Source organism: Ornithorhynchus anatinus, chromosome 4 (assembly GCF_004115215.2).
Source record: "Ornithorhynchus anatinus isolate Pmale09 chromosome 4, mOrnAna1.pri.v4, whole genome shotgun sequence".
Classification (NCBI taxonomy): domain Eukaryota; kingdom Metazoa; phylum Chordata; class Mammalia; order Monotremata; family Ornithorhynchidae; genus Ornithorhynchus; species Ornithorhynchus anatinus.
In genome coordinates this window covers 113223410-113238779 of record NC_041731.1, presented here as the reverse complement: position 1 = coordinate 113238779, position 15370 = coordinate 113223410, and the positions used below count along the sequence as shown (strand labels likewise).

Here is a 15370-nt window from a genome sequence, read left to right as displayed (position 1 = left end):
TCATTCTCGCCTGTCTCGCTGTCAACCCCTGGCTCACGTCCCACCTCGGGCCTGGAATGCCCTCCCTCCTCCTCAAATCTGCCAATCACACTCCCCCCCTTCACAGTCCTACTGAAGGCTCACCTTCTCCAAGAGGCCTTCCCAGAGTAAGCCCCCTTTTCCTCATCTCGCCCTCCCATCCGTGTCTCCCCAAATCGTTGCATTTGCTCCACCCCCTCTCTCTGCCCCAGAACACTTTCGTATATGTGTACATACCTATAATTCTATTTATTTATATTGATACCTGTTCACTTGCTTTGCTGTCTGTCCCCCCTTCTAGACCATAGGCCCAGTGGAGGCAGGGATTGTCTCTCTTTATTGCTGAATTGCACTTTCCAAGTGCTCTGCACACAGTAAGCGCTCAATAAATACGAGTGAATGAATGAATGAACCCAGGTCCTTCTGACTCCCAGGCCCATGCTTTATCCACTAGGACATGCTGCTTCTCAAGGAGGGAACTGGAGAAGTAGAGGCAGTGGGTCTTCACAATCCATTCAAAGAATTTGTACAGGAATCCGTGGAGCACTATGGTGTGCAGAGAGGTTATTTGTTTTTTTTAGGATGGGAGAGACAGGGACACTGGTATGTTTGAAGGCAGAGGGGAAAGAGTCATCTTAGAGTAAGCAGATAAAGATGGAAATCAAGGAGGGAAGAAGAGTGGGTACAAGTATTTCAAGAAGATGAAGAGGATTGGGTCAGATTGCAGGTAGAGGATGTAAATTTTGGAAGCAAGTGGGAGATAGCTTCTTGAGAGAGCTGAGAAGGCCGAGAGAGGGAATATGGGGAAAGATAAAATAATGGCTACAAATCCAAGCACAAGGGTTGCACAGAAGGGAGTGGGAGAAAAGGAAATGAGGGCTTAGTTGGGGAAGGTCCCTTGGAAGAGATACTTTTTTAATAAGGCTTTGAAGGTGGAGAGAGTGATCGTCTGCCAGACATGAAGCAGCCTGGACTAGTGGAAAGAGCAAGAGCCAAGGGCCTGGGAGTCAAAGAATCTGGGATCTAATCCCAGCTTCACCATTTGCCTGCTGTGGGGCCTTGGATAAGTCACTTAGTTGCTCTGTGCCTCAGTTACCTCATCTATAAAATGGTGATTAAGACTGTATACCCCATGTGGGACATGTATCTACCTCAATTCTTAGTAGAATGCCTTGGGCAGAGTAAGCACTTAACAAATACCATTTTAAAAAAATAAAAAGGGGGAGGGAGTTCCAGGCCAGAGGCAGGACATGGGAGAGGGGAAGGAGGAGAAGCAAAGCCTAGTGGAAAAAGCAGGGGTCTGGGAGTCAGAGGATACGGGTTCTAGTCCTGGCTCTGCCACATATCTGCTGTGGGACGTTGAGGCCTCGGGCAAATCACTTCACTTCTCTGTGCCTCAGTTACCTCCTCTGTAAAGAGAGTGATCAAGACTGTGAGCCCCATGTGGGACAGGGACTGTGTCCAACCTGATCACCTTCTATCTACCTCAGTACTTAGAACAGTGCTTGGCACATAGTAAGCGCTTAACAAATACTACAATTATTCCTGCTATTATTAATATTAGATAGATGAGATCAGATAAAGTGAGAAGGTTGGCATTAGAGGAATGAAATGCGCAGGCTGGGTTATAGTAAGAAATCTAATAAGTAAGGCAGGCAGGGAGAAGGAGATTCAGTGCTTTAAGGCCAATGGTAGGGAGTTTATATTTGATGTGGAGAAGGATGGGCAACCACTGGAGGTTCTTGAGGAACTGGGAAATACGGACTAAATGCTTGGTAGAAAAATGATCCAAGCAGCACAGTGAAGTATGAACTGAAGTAGGGAGAGACAGGAGTCGGGAGGCAGGGAGGTCAGCAATGAGGCCAATGCAGTAGTCAAAGTGGGATACTCTCCTAGCCCTGAAGCTCCTGCCAAATTGGTTTTACAGGGGAAAAAAATGTTACTGGCAGCCAAACTAGAATATTAATGTTCCTGAACGAAATGGAGTATCTGAAGTTTCCCCAAGAGGTCTAGATGACCTGTACCCTTGGAAACTAGAACAGTTTTACATCATGGGAACGAGGAAATGCCAAGCTTATGATTTAAACTGCACCCTAATGGATAGCCTCACTTAAGAAAAGGCCCATCCCAAGTGATTAAGGCAACGGTGAACATAACAATAGCAACAATGGCTATCGGTTGTCTGGCTGTAATCAGTCATGAACAAGACACTTAAATTTCCGCATTTACGCAACAAGCCCCAGTAAAAAACGTATCTGTTTGGGTCACTGTTGCCTGGATTTGATGAATGAAATAGTTCAGTATGTTTTCTTCTCTTCTCCAAAAGCAAACCAGGAAGGCAAGCATCCCTCTGACTTCCTCACTCTAATGGTAGTATTAAGAAGGGAGATTTTTTGCTTCCGGTTCCTCGGAGAGAGAATGCTTGAGCTTCTTCTTGATTCTCAAATGTTTGTCTCTCCCCCGAACTCCTTTCCCTCCTTTCACAAGCCACCTAGGCTGGCTCTTCCAACCCACCTCTTCCCATTATGGCCTTCACAGCTTCCCCAAAGTGTCAGCACATCTCCACTCTTCTCCCTCCAGCAATGCAAAATCAAGGTGGCCTAGTGGATAGAGAGCAAGCCAGAGGATCGGGTTTCTAATCGCAGCTTTTCAATTGCCTTTGCGAACTTGGGCAAGTCACTTAACTTCTCTTTGCCTCTATTACCTCATCTGTAACAACAATAATAATAGTTGTGATATTTGTTGAGAGTTTACTATGTGCTAACAATAATAATAATAATAATAATGGTATTTGTTAAGCGCTTACTATGTGCCAAGCACTGTACTAAGGGCTAGGGGAGATACAAGGCAATCAGGTTGTCCCGCATGGGGCTCACAGTCTTAATCACCATTATACAGCTGAGGTAACTGAGGCACAGAGAAGTTAAGTGACTTACCCAAAGTCACATGGCAGATGAATGGCGGGGCTGGGAATTGAACCCACGACCTCTGACTCCCAAGCCCGTGCTCTTTCCACTGAGCAAGACTGCTTCTCAACCTGAGCACTGGGGTAGATAGAAGGTAATCATGGTGGACACAAAAGACAGTACCTATTCTCCTTCCCTCTTAGACTGTGAGCCCCGGGTGGGACCGGGACTGTATCCAGATCTGCTGATATAGTATCTACCCCAGCACTTAGTACAAGGCTTTGCACAAAGTAAGCACTTAACAAATGCCATTATTATTAGTAGTAGTACATAGTAAGCCCTTAACAAATATCACAATTATTATTATTCATATCCCATCCCTCAACTGCAACTTCAGTCCTTCCACACCATCTAAGGTACTTGAGTTCCTATAATCCCCAGGGCATTGCTCTTATATACTCTATTACTCAATTATCAGTAATACACAAAGGCATCTTTTTTCCCAGTAGGTTCAATAGATTCTAACTTCCTTGAAAGCAGAGGTGGTGTCTTTTAACTCTATTTCAAACCTCCAGTTGTTTAGGTCACTGCGCTGCAGAGAGTAGGTGCTCAATAAATGCTATGTATTGATTAGGTGAAGATTTTGAGTGGAAGGAAATTCTGCCACTGATAGAAATCTGGATGGTGTGTGATCCCTTCACTATAGGAAAGGGCAGAGCAAGAAGAGTCATTTATTCAATCTTATTTATTGAATGCTTACTATGTGTAGAACACTGTTCTAAGTGCTTGGGAAAGTACAATAAAACAATAAACAAACCCATTCCCTGCTCACATGAGTTTACAGGAAGATGACGATGGTACAGAGGGGAAAAGAGTTGGAGAAGAGAAGTAACTTGGACGAGGGCTCTGGGAAGGTAGTCTCTTCTCAACCTTCCTAAAATAATAATGTTGGTATTTGTTAAGCGCTTACTATGTGCAGAGCACTGTCCTAAGCGCTGGGGTAGACACAAGGGAATCAGGTTGTCCCATGTGGGGCTCACAGTCTTAATCCCCATTTTACAGATGGGGTAACTGAGGCACAGAGAAGTTAAGTGACTTGCCCACAGTCACACAGCTGACAAGTGGCAGAGGTGGGATTTGAACTCATGACCTCTGACTCCAAAGCCCATGCTCTTTCCCCTGAGCCACGCTGCTTCTCTGAGAAAATGAGAAGCCAGCTCCAGAAAATCTTCTAATCTGTGCATTCATTTTTCACTGCCATTTCTCTTGCTTCAAGAAAAACTTTCTATACTGTAAAATAGTCAGAGTAGCAATGTTATTTGCTGAATGCATGCTGGAAACAAGGCGCTGTTCTCAGAGCTTGGGCACCTGGAAACATAAGACACATTCCCTGCCATTAAGGTGCTCACACTTCAGTGGGGGAGGCAGTCAGGAACTGGAAGGCTGTTCCGTCTTGTAGGGCAATAGCTCTGAAGATGTCACTGAATAACAGCTTTTCGATTGTAAAACAATGTTTCTAAAAGGAAATATTTCAGCTTGGATAGATCTCTTTCCTTCTGCTCCTCCTCCCCTCCCCATTCCCCCTTCCCCCACCCTCTGCTCTTTCCCCTTCCCCTCCTCACAGCACTGTGCATATTTATATATATTATTTATTACTCTATTTTGTTAATGATGTCTATATATCTATGATTCTATTTATCTTGATATTTACACCAGACTACTTGTTTTGTTTTGTTCTGTTCTTGTTTTGTTTTGCTGCCTCCCCCATTTAGACTGTGAGACCATTATTGGGCAGGGATTGTCTCTATCTGTTGCCGAATTATACATTCCAAGCGCTTAATACAGTGCTCTGCACATAGTAAGCGCTCAATAAATACAATTGAATGAATGAATGAATCTCATCTTGTTATCCGGGCACAGAGCAGTCGCTTGGAGAATGGTTTTTCCATCCTGAACAGCCTCTAATAGTTACTTAACTGAAAAATCAGACATCCTGTGTCTCTGCCCCTTTGTTCTGATAAGGTAAATCTCGTAGGCAGGGGCTGGGATATGGAGGAAAGAAACTGAGGATTGAAACAAAAAACATTCACCCTTGGCTTTCACAGATGTAGCACCCCTATCCCGAACACCTTCACTGCAATCTTCTTTTTAAAAAATGGAAACAGGTAAACCAGCTCTTAAAAAGAAGCCATTCTGCCTCAATCATGGGTCATTCTGCCTCAATGCCAACACTTACTGGAGATGAGACAAGTAATTTTTAATGCTATTGAAACATTTTTAATTTTAGGTTTTCAACCAATTGGTCAGTGGTATTTATTGAGCCCTTGATAAGCGCAGGGCACTGTACTAAGTGTTTGAGAGAGTATAAGATTTCAGAGTTGGTATGTATGTTCCCTGCCCACAAGGAATTTACAATATAGTGAGTTTAGCACAAGAGGGTATGACCCTCCAAGGTAAATCCAGAAATACAAAACCTTCGTTCAATGTGGAATCATTTTTTCCAAGGAGCAGGGTGGGGATAGGAGACAGACAGAAATATCTTGAAAACTACGAATATTCTGGTAGTCGGTGTTCAATACTAGTACGGGCTTCTCAAGTACAGATAGCAGCTTAAGGAGTCTATAACATTTAAAATATTGTTTTGTATGTTGTTACCTACTTGGACTTAAACAATCATGTGTACTGCAAATCATTTGCTTTTTTATAATGAGAAGATCTGGGAGAACACAGTACATCAAAAAGACTTAACTGTTTCAATTCCTTCCTACTAAACGGTTCAGTAGCTACTAACACAAGGGCAATTTGCTCTTTCTATGAACGACAGGTATAAATCACTAAATTTAAATTTAAACTGTAGGAAACCACAGAAAAGCCCTATAAAATGTGCCACTTATTTTACTTGCATTTTCCCCCAAAACCTTAGAGCAATTCTAACGATTCCGGTAGTGATTCTGTTTATAAGTACGCAAACCTGTTACTCATCCAGCAGATTGCACACAGTTTCAGCTGATAATTTGGTATTTCTGACTCCTTTGGGTATGCCAAAAGACCTGGGGTATTTTTCTTCACGTGGACAGCTGAGTGCTCAAATATCCCTATTTGCTCCACAAAATCAATGCAAATCACATATACAAATAGTAGCATTAGACTTACTGGGAATTTAGCAAAGTGTTGGAACTCTCCTCTGAAATCTTATATGGCTCTCCCTTACCACGTATTTTCACTACACATTTTGAAATTTTAGAAAGGTGATGGGACAGTCCTTTGCAATGTTACGCAGACAGTTTTCCTGTACCATGCATTTTCCCTCCACGTTGTGGACAGAGCACCACTGGTGAAATATGCAATATCCTTCTATCAACGTGTACTTGCCTGAATAAAGCTCAATGAGGTGACGAAAGAGGCAATTTGCAAACAGGCACAAAGCCTAATCTATCATTCAATCAATCAATCATATTTACTAAGCACTGACTGTGTGCACAGCACTGTACTAAGAGCTTGGGAGAGTGATAATAGTAATGATAGTATTTGTTAAGCGCTTACTATGTGCCAAGCACTGGGGGAGTTACAAGGTTATCAGGTTGTCCCAGGTGGGGCTCACAGTCTTAATCCCTATTTTCCAGATGAGGGAACTGAGGCACGGAGAAGTGAAGTGACTTGTCCAAAGTCACCCAGCTGACAAGTGGCAGAGCCGGGATTAGAACCCACGACCTCTGACTCCCAGGCCCATGCTCTTTCCACAGAGCCACGCTGCTTCTCTGAATTGGTAGAAACGTTCCCTACCCACAAGGCGTTTAAATCAAGGCCTGGAAATTCAGCACAAGTTTTCCTTACCCGTCCGGTTCTTAAGAAGGTAATCCCCACCTTGTTAGAGGACTAACTATTCTCCACAGTATTTTCAATTGAGAGAGCAGAGCCAAATATTTTATCAGCAGAATGTGTCCTTTAACAAGTTAAGTGTATATCTGACTCAGACTTCTATCTTTGGCAGAAGTTTTTATGTGCATTTTTATTGACTCCAAAATAGACCTAAACAAAGACAGCCTAGGCCTTTTTCAAACTTTATGTAAATCGTACACGCTGTAATTAAGTAAGCAATAGAACTCAAAGGAAACAGTAATAAGGAAGCATCAGTGCACGGCTTATTGATTGGCAGAGCTGAAAGAAATTAAAATTTCTGCTTTATTGTACAATTCCACTTTATTACCACTTCCTTCTTAAAATGTAATAAGAAAAAAATGCCTCAGTAATGATGAAAAAGCTCTCAGTTTTAATAAAATCCTTTATTTGCCACTGAAATTTTCATTATTTTCAAATGGTGACATATGCAAAACTTTATCTCTGCTCTGGAAGATAACTTTCCTAAACTTAAAAAGCAAACAAAAATTTGGATCTGGAAAAGGCCTGAAGGCATTTATAGTTGTTAGAATGTAGTTTGATGCTTTTTACATAGTTGATATGAGGCATATGCACTTTACAGCTCTCCTGAAGAAAAATACATTTTGCTAGTGGGGAAGCTTTAAGAACGACTACAATGTACTTCTTTATAGGAATAGAGGTTCTTATTAAAAGACCATAGTCTTTATTTAACATGGTAAATAAAGTAATTGGTTGATTCCAACCTGATTAACTTGCCTTTATCCCCAGTACTTAGGGCAGTGCTTGGCACATAGAAAATGCTTAACAAATCCCATGAAAAAGAAAAAAAATTGGCAGGGGCCAATCCAGAAGTCAACTGATCCAACATTCAAAATGGGTCTATAATGAGTGTGGTCCTTTATCTGCAGTTCCTTGGCAAACCTGCATTATAATGGTAATTGGAAGCAGTATTGCCTAGTGGAAAGAACACGGATCTGGGAGTCAGAGGACCTGGGTTCGAAGCCTGGCTCCTCCACTCAACTGCTGTGTGACCTTGGAAAAGTCACTTCCCTTCTCTGTGCCTCAGTTCCCTCACTGGTAAAATGGAAATTAAGACTTTGATTCGCTTCAAGGCTCTCCATCACCTTGCCCCTTTATACCTCTCCTCCCTTCTTTCTACTGCCCACCCCGCACGCTCCGTTCCTCCGCCGCCCACCTCCTCACCGTCCCTCGGTCTCGCCTATCCCGCCGTCGACCCCTGGGCCACATCCTCCCGTGGTCCCAGAATACCCTCCCTCCTCTCCTCCGTCAATCTAATTATCTTCCCCTCTTCAAATCCCTACTTAAAGCTCACCTCCTCCAAGAGGCCTTCCCAGACTGAGCTCCCCCTTTTCCTCTCTGCTCCCTCTACCCCCCTTCACCTCTCTGCAGCTAAACCCCCTTCTCCTTCCTTTCCCTCTGCTCCTCCCCCTCTCCCATCCCACCCCCTCAGCACTGTACTTGTCCGCTCTACTGTATATATCTTCCTCACCCTATTTATTTTGTTTATTTTGTTTAATGAGAGGTACATCACCCTGATTTTATTTATTTGTCATTGTTTTTATGAGATGCTCTTCCCCTTGACTCTATTCATTGCCATTGTTCTTGTCTGCCTGTCTCCCCCGATTAGACCGTAAGCCCGTCAAAGGGCAGGGACTGTCTCTATCTGTTGCCGATTTGTACGTTCCAAGCGCTTAGTACAGTGTTCTGCACATAGTAAGCGCTCAATAAATATTATTGAATGAATGAATGAATTATGGGACAGGGACTGTGTCCAACCCAATAATCGTGTATCTACCCCAGTGCCTGGCACACAGTGACATGAGGTAGTAACAGGCAATCAGATGATTAGAAAATGGACTTTGGCCACTCGAACCCAAACTGTGACCCAGGATCGAGCAGGTCTTACCTGGGCCCCTCACCAGAATGATAACAATAATAATAATAATAATAATAATAATAATGTTGGTATTTGTTAAGCGCTTACTATGTGCCGCGCACTGTTCTAAGCGCTGGGGTAGACATAGGGGAATCAGGATGTCCCACGTGGGGCTCACAGTCTTCATCCCCATTTTACAGATGAGGGAACTGAGGCACAGAGAAGTTAAGTGACTTGCCCACACTCACACAGCCGACAAGTGGCAGAGCTGGGATTCGAACTCATGAGCCCTGACTCCAAAGCCCATGCTCTTTCCACTGAGCCACGCTGCTTCTCCAACCCCCCAGAATACCTAAAAATTAGCATTATTAGAGTTGTGTGGACCCTGTTTGCTCTTCTAGTTGGACTCTGTGAATAGAGGAGGTTGGGCTTCCAATTCCAGGTGGACGGCTACCAGAGAAACAGCCTGCCTAACCCCTGCCTGCCTGTAGTCCGCCTGGGCCTCGAGGGTGTTTGTCACTACTGCATCAACTGGAGTCAATCATTCGATAAATCAGAGGTATTCACTGAGCGCTTACTGTGTGCAAAGTACCAAACTAAGTCTTGGGAGATTACCATACAACCGATAGGGTAGACATGTTCCCTGCCCACAAGAACTTACAATCTAGAGGAGCTTAAGAAAAGCAGTCTTGAGAAACAATGCAGCATCTGTATCTTTCCTGGTTCCTGCTCTAAAGCCTTCTCTCGGGTCCAGTTTTCAGTCTTTCATGAGCACAAGACCTATGTGTGATGGGCGACACAGGGGCCTCAGAAAAATTTGACTACAGTTATTGAAATCTCAATTATCTACTTTACTAAGCACTTTTTTTCATTTTAAAATTGATGATTAAATGGTTTAATCTAACCTTAACAGCCAAAATCTTGAAAATAGGAGAAGACAACCATGACTGACACATTCATTTACCTAATCTTTCTCTCCCTCATATACACCACACACACACCAGCAGCAAGATAGGAAAACTAAATATGTTTTCAATCTGATCGTTGCCTCTATAAGTCTAAAATGATTTAAAATAAATTTAGGTGCATTCAAGAGTGTTCTTGTAGTCAGGGCCCTTTTCTGAGGAAACTACAGTTTCAATACCCTTTTTTTATGGTATTTGTTTTGCCTTTCTGTGTGTCAGGCACTGTATTAAGCACTGGGGTAGACACAAGCTAATCAGTTTGGATCCAGTCCATGTCCGACGTGAGTTTACAGTCTTAATTCCCATTTTACCGACGAGTTACCTGAGACATAGAGAAATTAAGTGACTTTCCCATGGTCACACAGCAGACAAGTACTTCTCCCAGCCCCCTGCTCTATCCACTAGTCCGTGCTGCCTCTCTCGTGAATACCTCTAATACATGGAGAAAGTGGGAAAGTTCATAATAAGGCTGAATAAATGTCATTTACCTCAACTTGTAATTTCTTATAGGACATGTTTCCCCCACTAGACTGTAAGCTCTTTGAGGGATAATGTCTATTAACTCTATTGTTCTCTCCCAGGTGTTTAATATAGTGTTTTGCACAGAGTAAGCCCTCAATAACTACTATGTCCATAACTAAGACAGAAAGGGGAAGACTATGCTCCCAGTCAGGAGTGAAAAAGAAAAAAAGAAAAAACAACCTAAATTAATTTCTTTCAGAAGAAGTGCTCTGATGCTGCTACATAACACCTTCTCCGAGACCCACAGCTCCGGTCTCTGGAAGCTAAAACTATTGAGGAATTTTACCTCCTTTCCCCCGTCTCCCAAACTGAACTGGATTTCAAAATGACAGTTGATCAGAACAATGTTCGGGAAGAGATTAAAGTACCGTCAGTACTATTATTCAGAAATATTTACAAGTGATTATTAAAAGAGCACCTTCAAGGTTTTTGGATTGCTGGAATGTATGTCACTAACCCTGTATAATTCATTCCAGAAGAAATCTACATGCTTTACTATAAATCCTAAGCGTAGAGATTAATGCTTTCTTTCAGACTTCAGAAATTTAAAATGATCTTAAATATGTTATCCTCTGCTAATGTGCCACTCTTGAAGCCGAGCAATAAATTCAATTAAAAAGAAAAGTGTCTTTAAATTATCTGCCAGATCAACTCGGATAGTCGTCCGCAGTCGAGATGTATCATAATAAAAACTCATCTAATATGCATCACGTTGTTTAATTTAAAAGGAAATTGGATATTCTCCTTTCCACTGTAAAGGATTGAAATCATTTTTTAGCATCAACTACTAACGGTCGCGTTAACTTACTAGAAGGGAAGGGAATTTGTTTCGGCAAGGCAATTCTAAAGGAGCAAGGGCCCGGATTTCAGTAGCGGGGCGGAGGGGGTAACTCTGTGTCGCATCTCTTTCTCTACGGGAGCCCCTAAACCTTCAACGGAAGGGGTGGATATGTTTTAAAGGTCTCAGCCTGGAAAGACAAGGGTGTTAACTCCCATAAAAAGGCGCAACGTATAGAAGCCATTTAAAAATCCTGAAAACCAGGTCTCATTTCTACACAAGAAGACAAGTGATGTAACACTCCAATCCCACTGCTCAAGATAAAGCCTTATCTGGGTGACAGCAGTGTTGTTTTCTAACACACACACACACACAACGTGCCATTCTCCCTCCCCACACCCCTCCTCTCCCCGCGCCGGCCCCGAATAGGCCCTGGCTCAGTGGAGGGTGTCAGCATCCCTTTAGCTTTTTTTCTTACAATTAAAAATCTCAACCATCTAGAGAATCAATCAGTGGCATCTATAATAATAATAATAATGATGGTATTTGTTAAGTGCTTACTATGTGCCAAGCACTGTGCTTACTATTTGCCGAGCACTGTGCTTACTATTTGCCGAGCACCGTTCCAAGGGCTTGGGAGAGTATAATGGGAGGGAAGGGAAGGGAAGGAGCTCTGAGCTTGAAGACTCTGATCATCTTTCAGGCAGTCAGGGATCCTTTCCTCCCCTTTCCCTCCCGCAACTCTCCATCTTCTCTCTTTGCAGGGGCAGGAGAAGAGGCAGGGGCTGGGCCTGGGGCTTAGGCAGGAGTAAGGGTTGGGACAGCACGAGGGCCAGGGCCAGGGGCAGAAGCAGGGGCTGGGGCAGGATCAGGGACAGGGGCTAGGGTAGGGGCCAAGGGCTGGGCAAGACAAGGGCCAGGACCAGGGGCAGAACCTGGGCAGGACCAGGGTCAAGGGCAGGGGCAGGGGCAGGGGCTGGGGCTGGAGCAGGGACAGGGCCAGGGGTTGGGGCAGGGCCAGGGGCAGGGGCAGGACTAGGGGCAGGGGCTGGGGCCGGACCAGGGTCGAGAGCAGGGGCAGTTCCAGGGCTAGGGGTTGGGGAAGGGTCAGGGCCGAGGCAGAGGCAGGGGCTGGGGCAGGGCCAGGACCGGGGTCAGGAGCTGGGGTAGGACCAGAGCCCGGGGTAGGGGCAAGGGATGGGGCTGGGTAGGGGCAGGGGAGGGGGCAGGACCGGGGCTAGGGTCAGGAGCTGGGGCAGGATCAGGCCCAGGAGCAGGGCCAGGGGCAGGGGCTGGGGCAGGAGCTGGGGCAGGCCCAGAGGTGGACCAGAGGCAGGGCCAGGGGCAGGAGTTAGGGTGGGACCAAGCCAGGGGCAGGGGCTGGGGCAAGCCCAGGGGTAGGACCATGGGCAGGGGCTGGGGCAGGACCAGGCCCAGGGGCAGGGGCAGGGGCTGGGGCAGCGCGGCCGCCGGGGCACCTGTTTCCGCCCCCGTGAGCGGGTCCGGGGTGTCACACTTACCCAGCGGGGTGCGAGTGGCTCATTTTTGGCGGCTGCCTTTGGGAGCCCGTAGGAAAGGGCCGGCGCTTAGGCGGGCCCGCGTCGGGCCGGGGGGAGGGGAGGGGAGGGGAGGGACCCGAGGGGTACGGGGGGACCCGGCCGCCCCCCGCGGCGCCCCGGCCCGGCCGCCCGCTGGCTGGGCGCAGCGCCCGCGGAGGGTGGGGGTGGGGGTGGGGTGGGGGTGGGGGCGGGCGGCGGGCGGCGGGCGGCGGCGGCGTTGGCGGCGGGCGCGTTGCTCGGGGCGACGGCGCCCCGCCCGCAGCCACGGGGGAGGGGGCGTCCCCCCCGCTCCCCGCCGCCCAATGGCACCGCGCCCGCCCCGCCGGCCGGACCGGGCCCCTCGCTCCCTCCTCCGGGCCACTCATTCATCCATCCATCCATCTATCCGTCCGTCCATCCATCCATCCATTCATTCATTCATTTATCCATCCATCCATCCGTCCGTCCGTCCGTCCGTCCATCCATCCATCTATCCATTTATCTATCCATCTATCCATTCATTCATCCATCTATTCATCCATCCGTCCATTTATCCATCCATCCATCCATCAGTCCATCCATTTATCCATCCATCCATCCATCCATCCATCCATCCATCCATCCATCCATTTATCCATCCATCAGTCCATCCATCAGTCCATCCGTTTGTCCATCCATCCATCCATCTATCCATTTATCCATCCATCTATCCCTTCATTAATTCATCCATCTATCCATCTATTCATCCATCCGTCCGTCCATCCATCCATCCGTCCGTCCGTCCGTCCGTCCGTCCGTCCGTCCACCCATCCATCCATCCGTCCATTTATCCATCGATTTATCCAACCACCCATCCATCGATTTATCCATCCATCCATATATTTATCCATCCATCTACTCACTCATTCATCCATTCATCCAAACGGATTTATAATGATGATCATAATGATGACATTTGTTAAGCACCTCCTACGTGCCGAGCTCTGTGCCAAGCGCTGCAGATGATATAAGGTCGTGAGGTGTTCCCCCGTGGGGCTCGCAGTCTTCATCCCCTTTTTCCAGATGAGGTCACTGAGGCCCAGAGAATAATAATAATAATGACATTTGTTAAGCGCTTCCTAGGTGCCAAGCTCTGCGCTAAGTGCTGCGGTTGATACACGGTCATGAGGCGGTCCCCCGTGGGGTTCACGATCTTCATCCCCTTTTTCCAGATGAGGTCACTGAGGCCCAGAGAATAATAATAATAATAATGATGACATTTGTTGTTGGGGCTCACAGTCTTCATCCCCATTTTCCAGATGAGGCCACTGAGGACCAGACAATAATAATAATGTTGGTATATGTTAAGCGCTTACTATGTCCCAAGCAGCACTGTTGTAAGCACTGCGGTAGATAAAGGATAATCATATTATCCCACATGTGGCTCAGACTCTTAATCCCCGTTTTCCAGATAAGGTCACTGAGGCCCAGAGAAGTGAAGTGGCTTGCCCAAAGTCTCACACCTGACAAGTGGCGGAGCCGGGATGAGAGCCCACGACCTCTGACTCCCAAACCCAGGCTTTTCCCACGGAGCAACGAGTTATTGAGCGCTTACTATGTGCAGAGCACTGTGCTAAGAGCTTGGAATGGACAATTCGGCAACAGATAGAGACAATCCCCGCCCAAGGACGGGCTCACGGTCTAAATGGGGGAGACAGACAACAAAACAAGTAGTCAGGCATCAATACCATCAAGATAGATAGAATCATAGATATATACCCATCATTAATAAAATAGAGTAATAAATAATATATACACAAGTGCTGTGGGGAGGGGAAGGGGGAAGAGCAGAGGGAGGGAGAAAGGGGAAAGAGCAGAGAGAAAGGGAGGGCTCGGTCTGGGAAGGCCTCCCATAAGGTCTTTCATAATGAGGGGATTTGTTAACCACTTACTATGTGCCAGGGACTGGGAGTCAGGAGGTCATAGGTTCTAATCCCGGCCCCGCCACTTGCCGGTGGCGGGACCTTGGGCCAGTCACTTGACTTCTCTGGACCTCCGTGCCCTCAGCTGTCAAATGGGGATCGAGACTGTGAGCACCACGTGGGACCGGGACCGCCTCCAACCTCATTTGCCTGTATCCACCCCAGCGCTTAGTACAGTGCCTGGCACATTCATTCATTCAATCGTATAGTACTTAGAACGATACCCTGCACACAGTCAGCGCTCAAGAAATACGATCGAAAGAATGAGATCGTATTTGTTGAGCGCTGACTGTGTGCAGAGCGCTCGGAAAGTACAATTCGGCAACAGATAGAGACAATCCCTATCCGACGGGCTCACAGTCTAAGCGCTTAATAAATACCATTATTATTGTTATTATCAGCAGGCCGGCCGGAATTAATACCTGGTGGCAATGAAAATGCAGTGGGTCCATACCGGGAACTGTTGGCTGGATTTGCAGCCCCAGGCTGGAAACTCAATCAGTTCGCCCTACCCTACCTCACTTCCTCGATGTCCTGCCCCAACCCGGCCCACACAGTCCACTCCCTCAATGCCAGCTTGACTCACTTGTCCCCGACCCCGCTTACTCGACGCCGACCCTTTTCCCACGTCCTCCCCCAGCCTGGAACTCCCTCCCCCTCTAGATATGCCAGCCTGCCCCCCCTCATCACCGCCAAGGGATTATTAAAGTCACATCTCTTCCAAGAGGCCTTCCTCCATTAAACCCTCTTTTCCCCGGCTGACTTTCCTTCTGCGTGGTCGGTGCACTTGGATGGGGCGGCATGGTGGAGTGGATAGAGCCCAGGCCCGGAAATCAGAAGGTCATGGGTTCGACTCCCTGCTCCGACACTTGTCTGCTGGGTGACCTTGAGCGAGTCACTTTGCTT

At 46.6% G+C, this 15370-nt stretch overlaps 1 protein-coding gene across 4 annotated transcripts in view; it reads right to left on the bottom strand.

Moving 5' to 3' along the window:
* Positions 1-12576, bottom strand: part of ERICH3 (glutamate rich 3) — a 118112-nt gene extending 105536 nt beyond the window's left edge. For all 4 annotated transcript variants that reach the window (XM_029063370.2, XM_029063369.2, XM_029063372.2 and 1 more), the window contains exon 1: positions 12486-12576. In XM_029063370.2, coding sequence (XP_028919203.1) covers positions 12486-12508 — 23 coding nt within the window. In that variant the 5' untranslated portion in view covers positions 12509-12576. The remainder of the gene's footprint in view (positions 1-12485) is intronic.
* Between the last annotated feature and the right edge of the window lie 2794 nt (positions 12577-15370).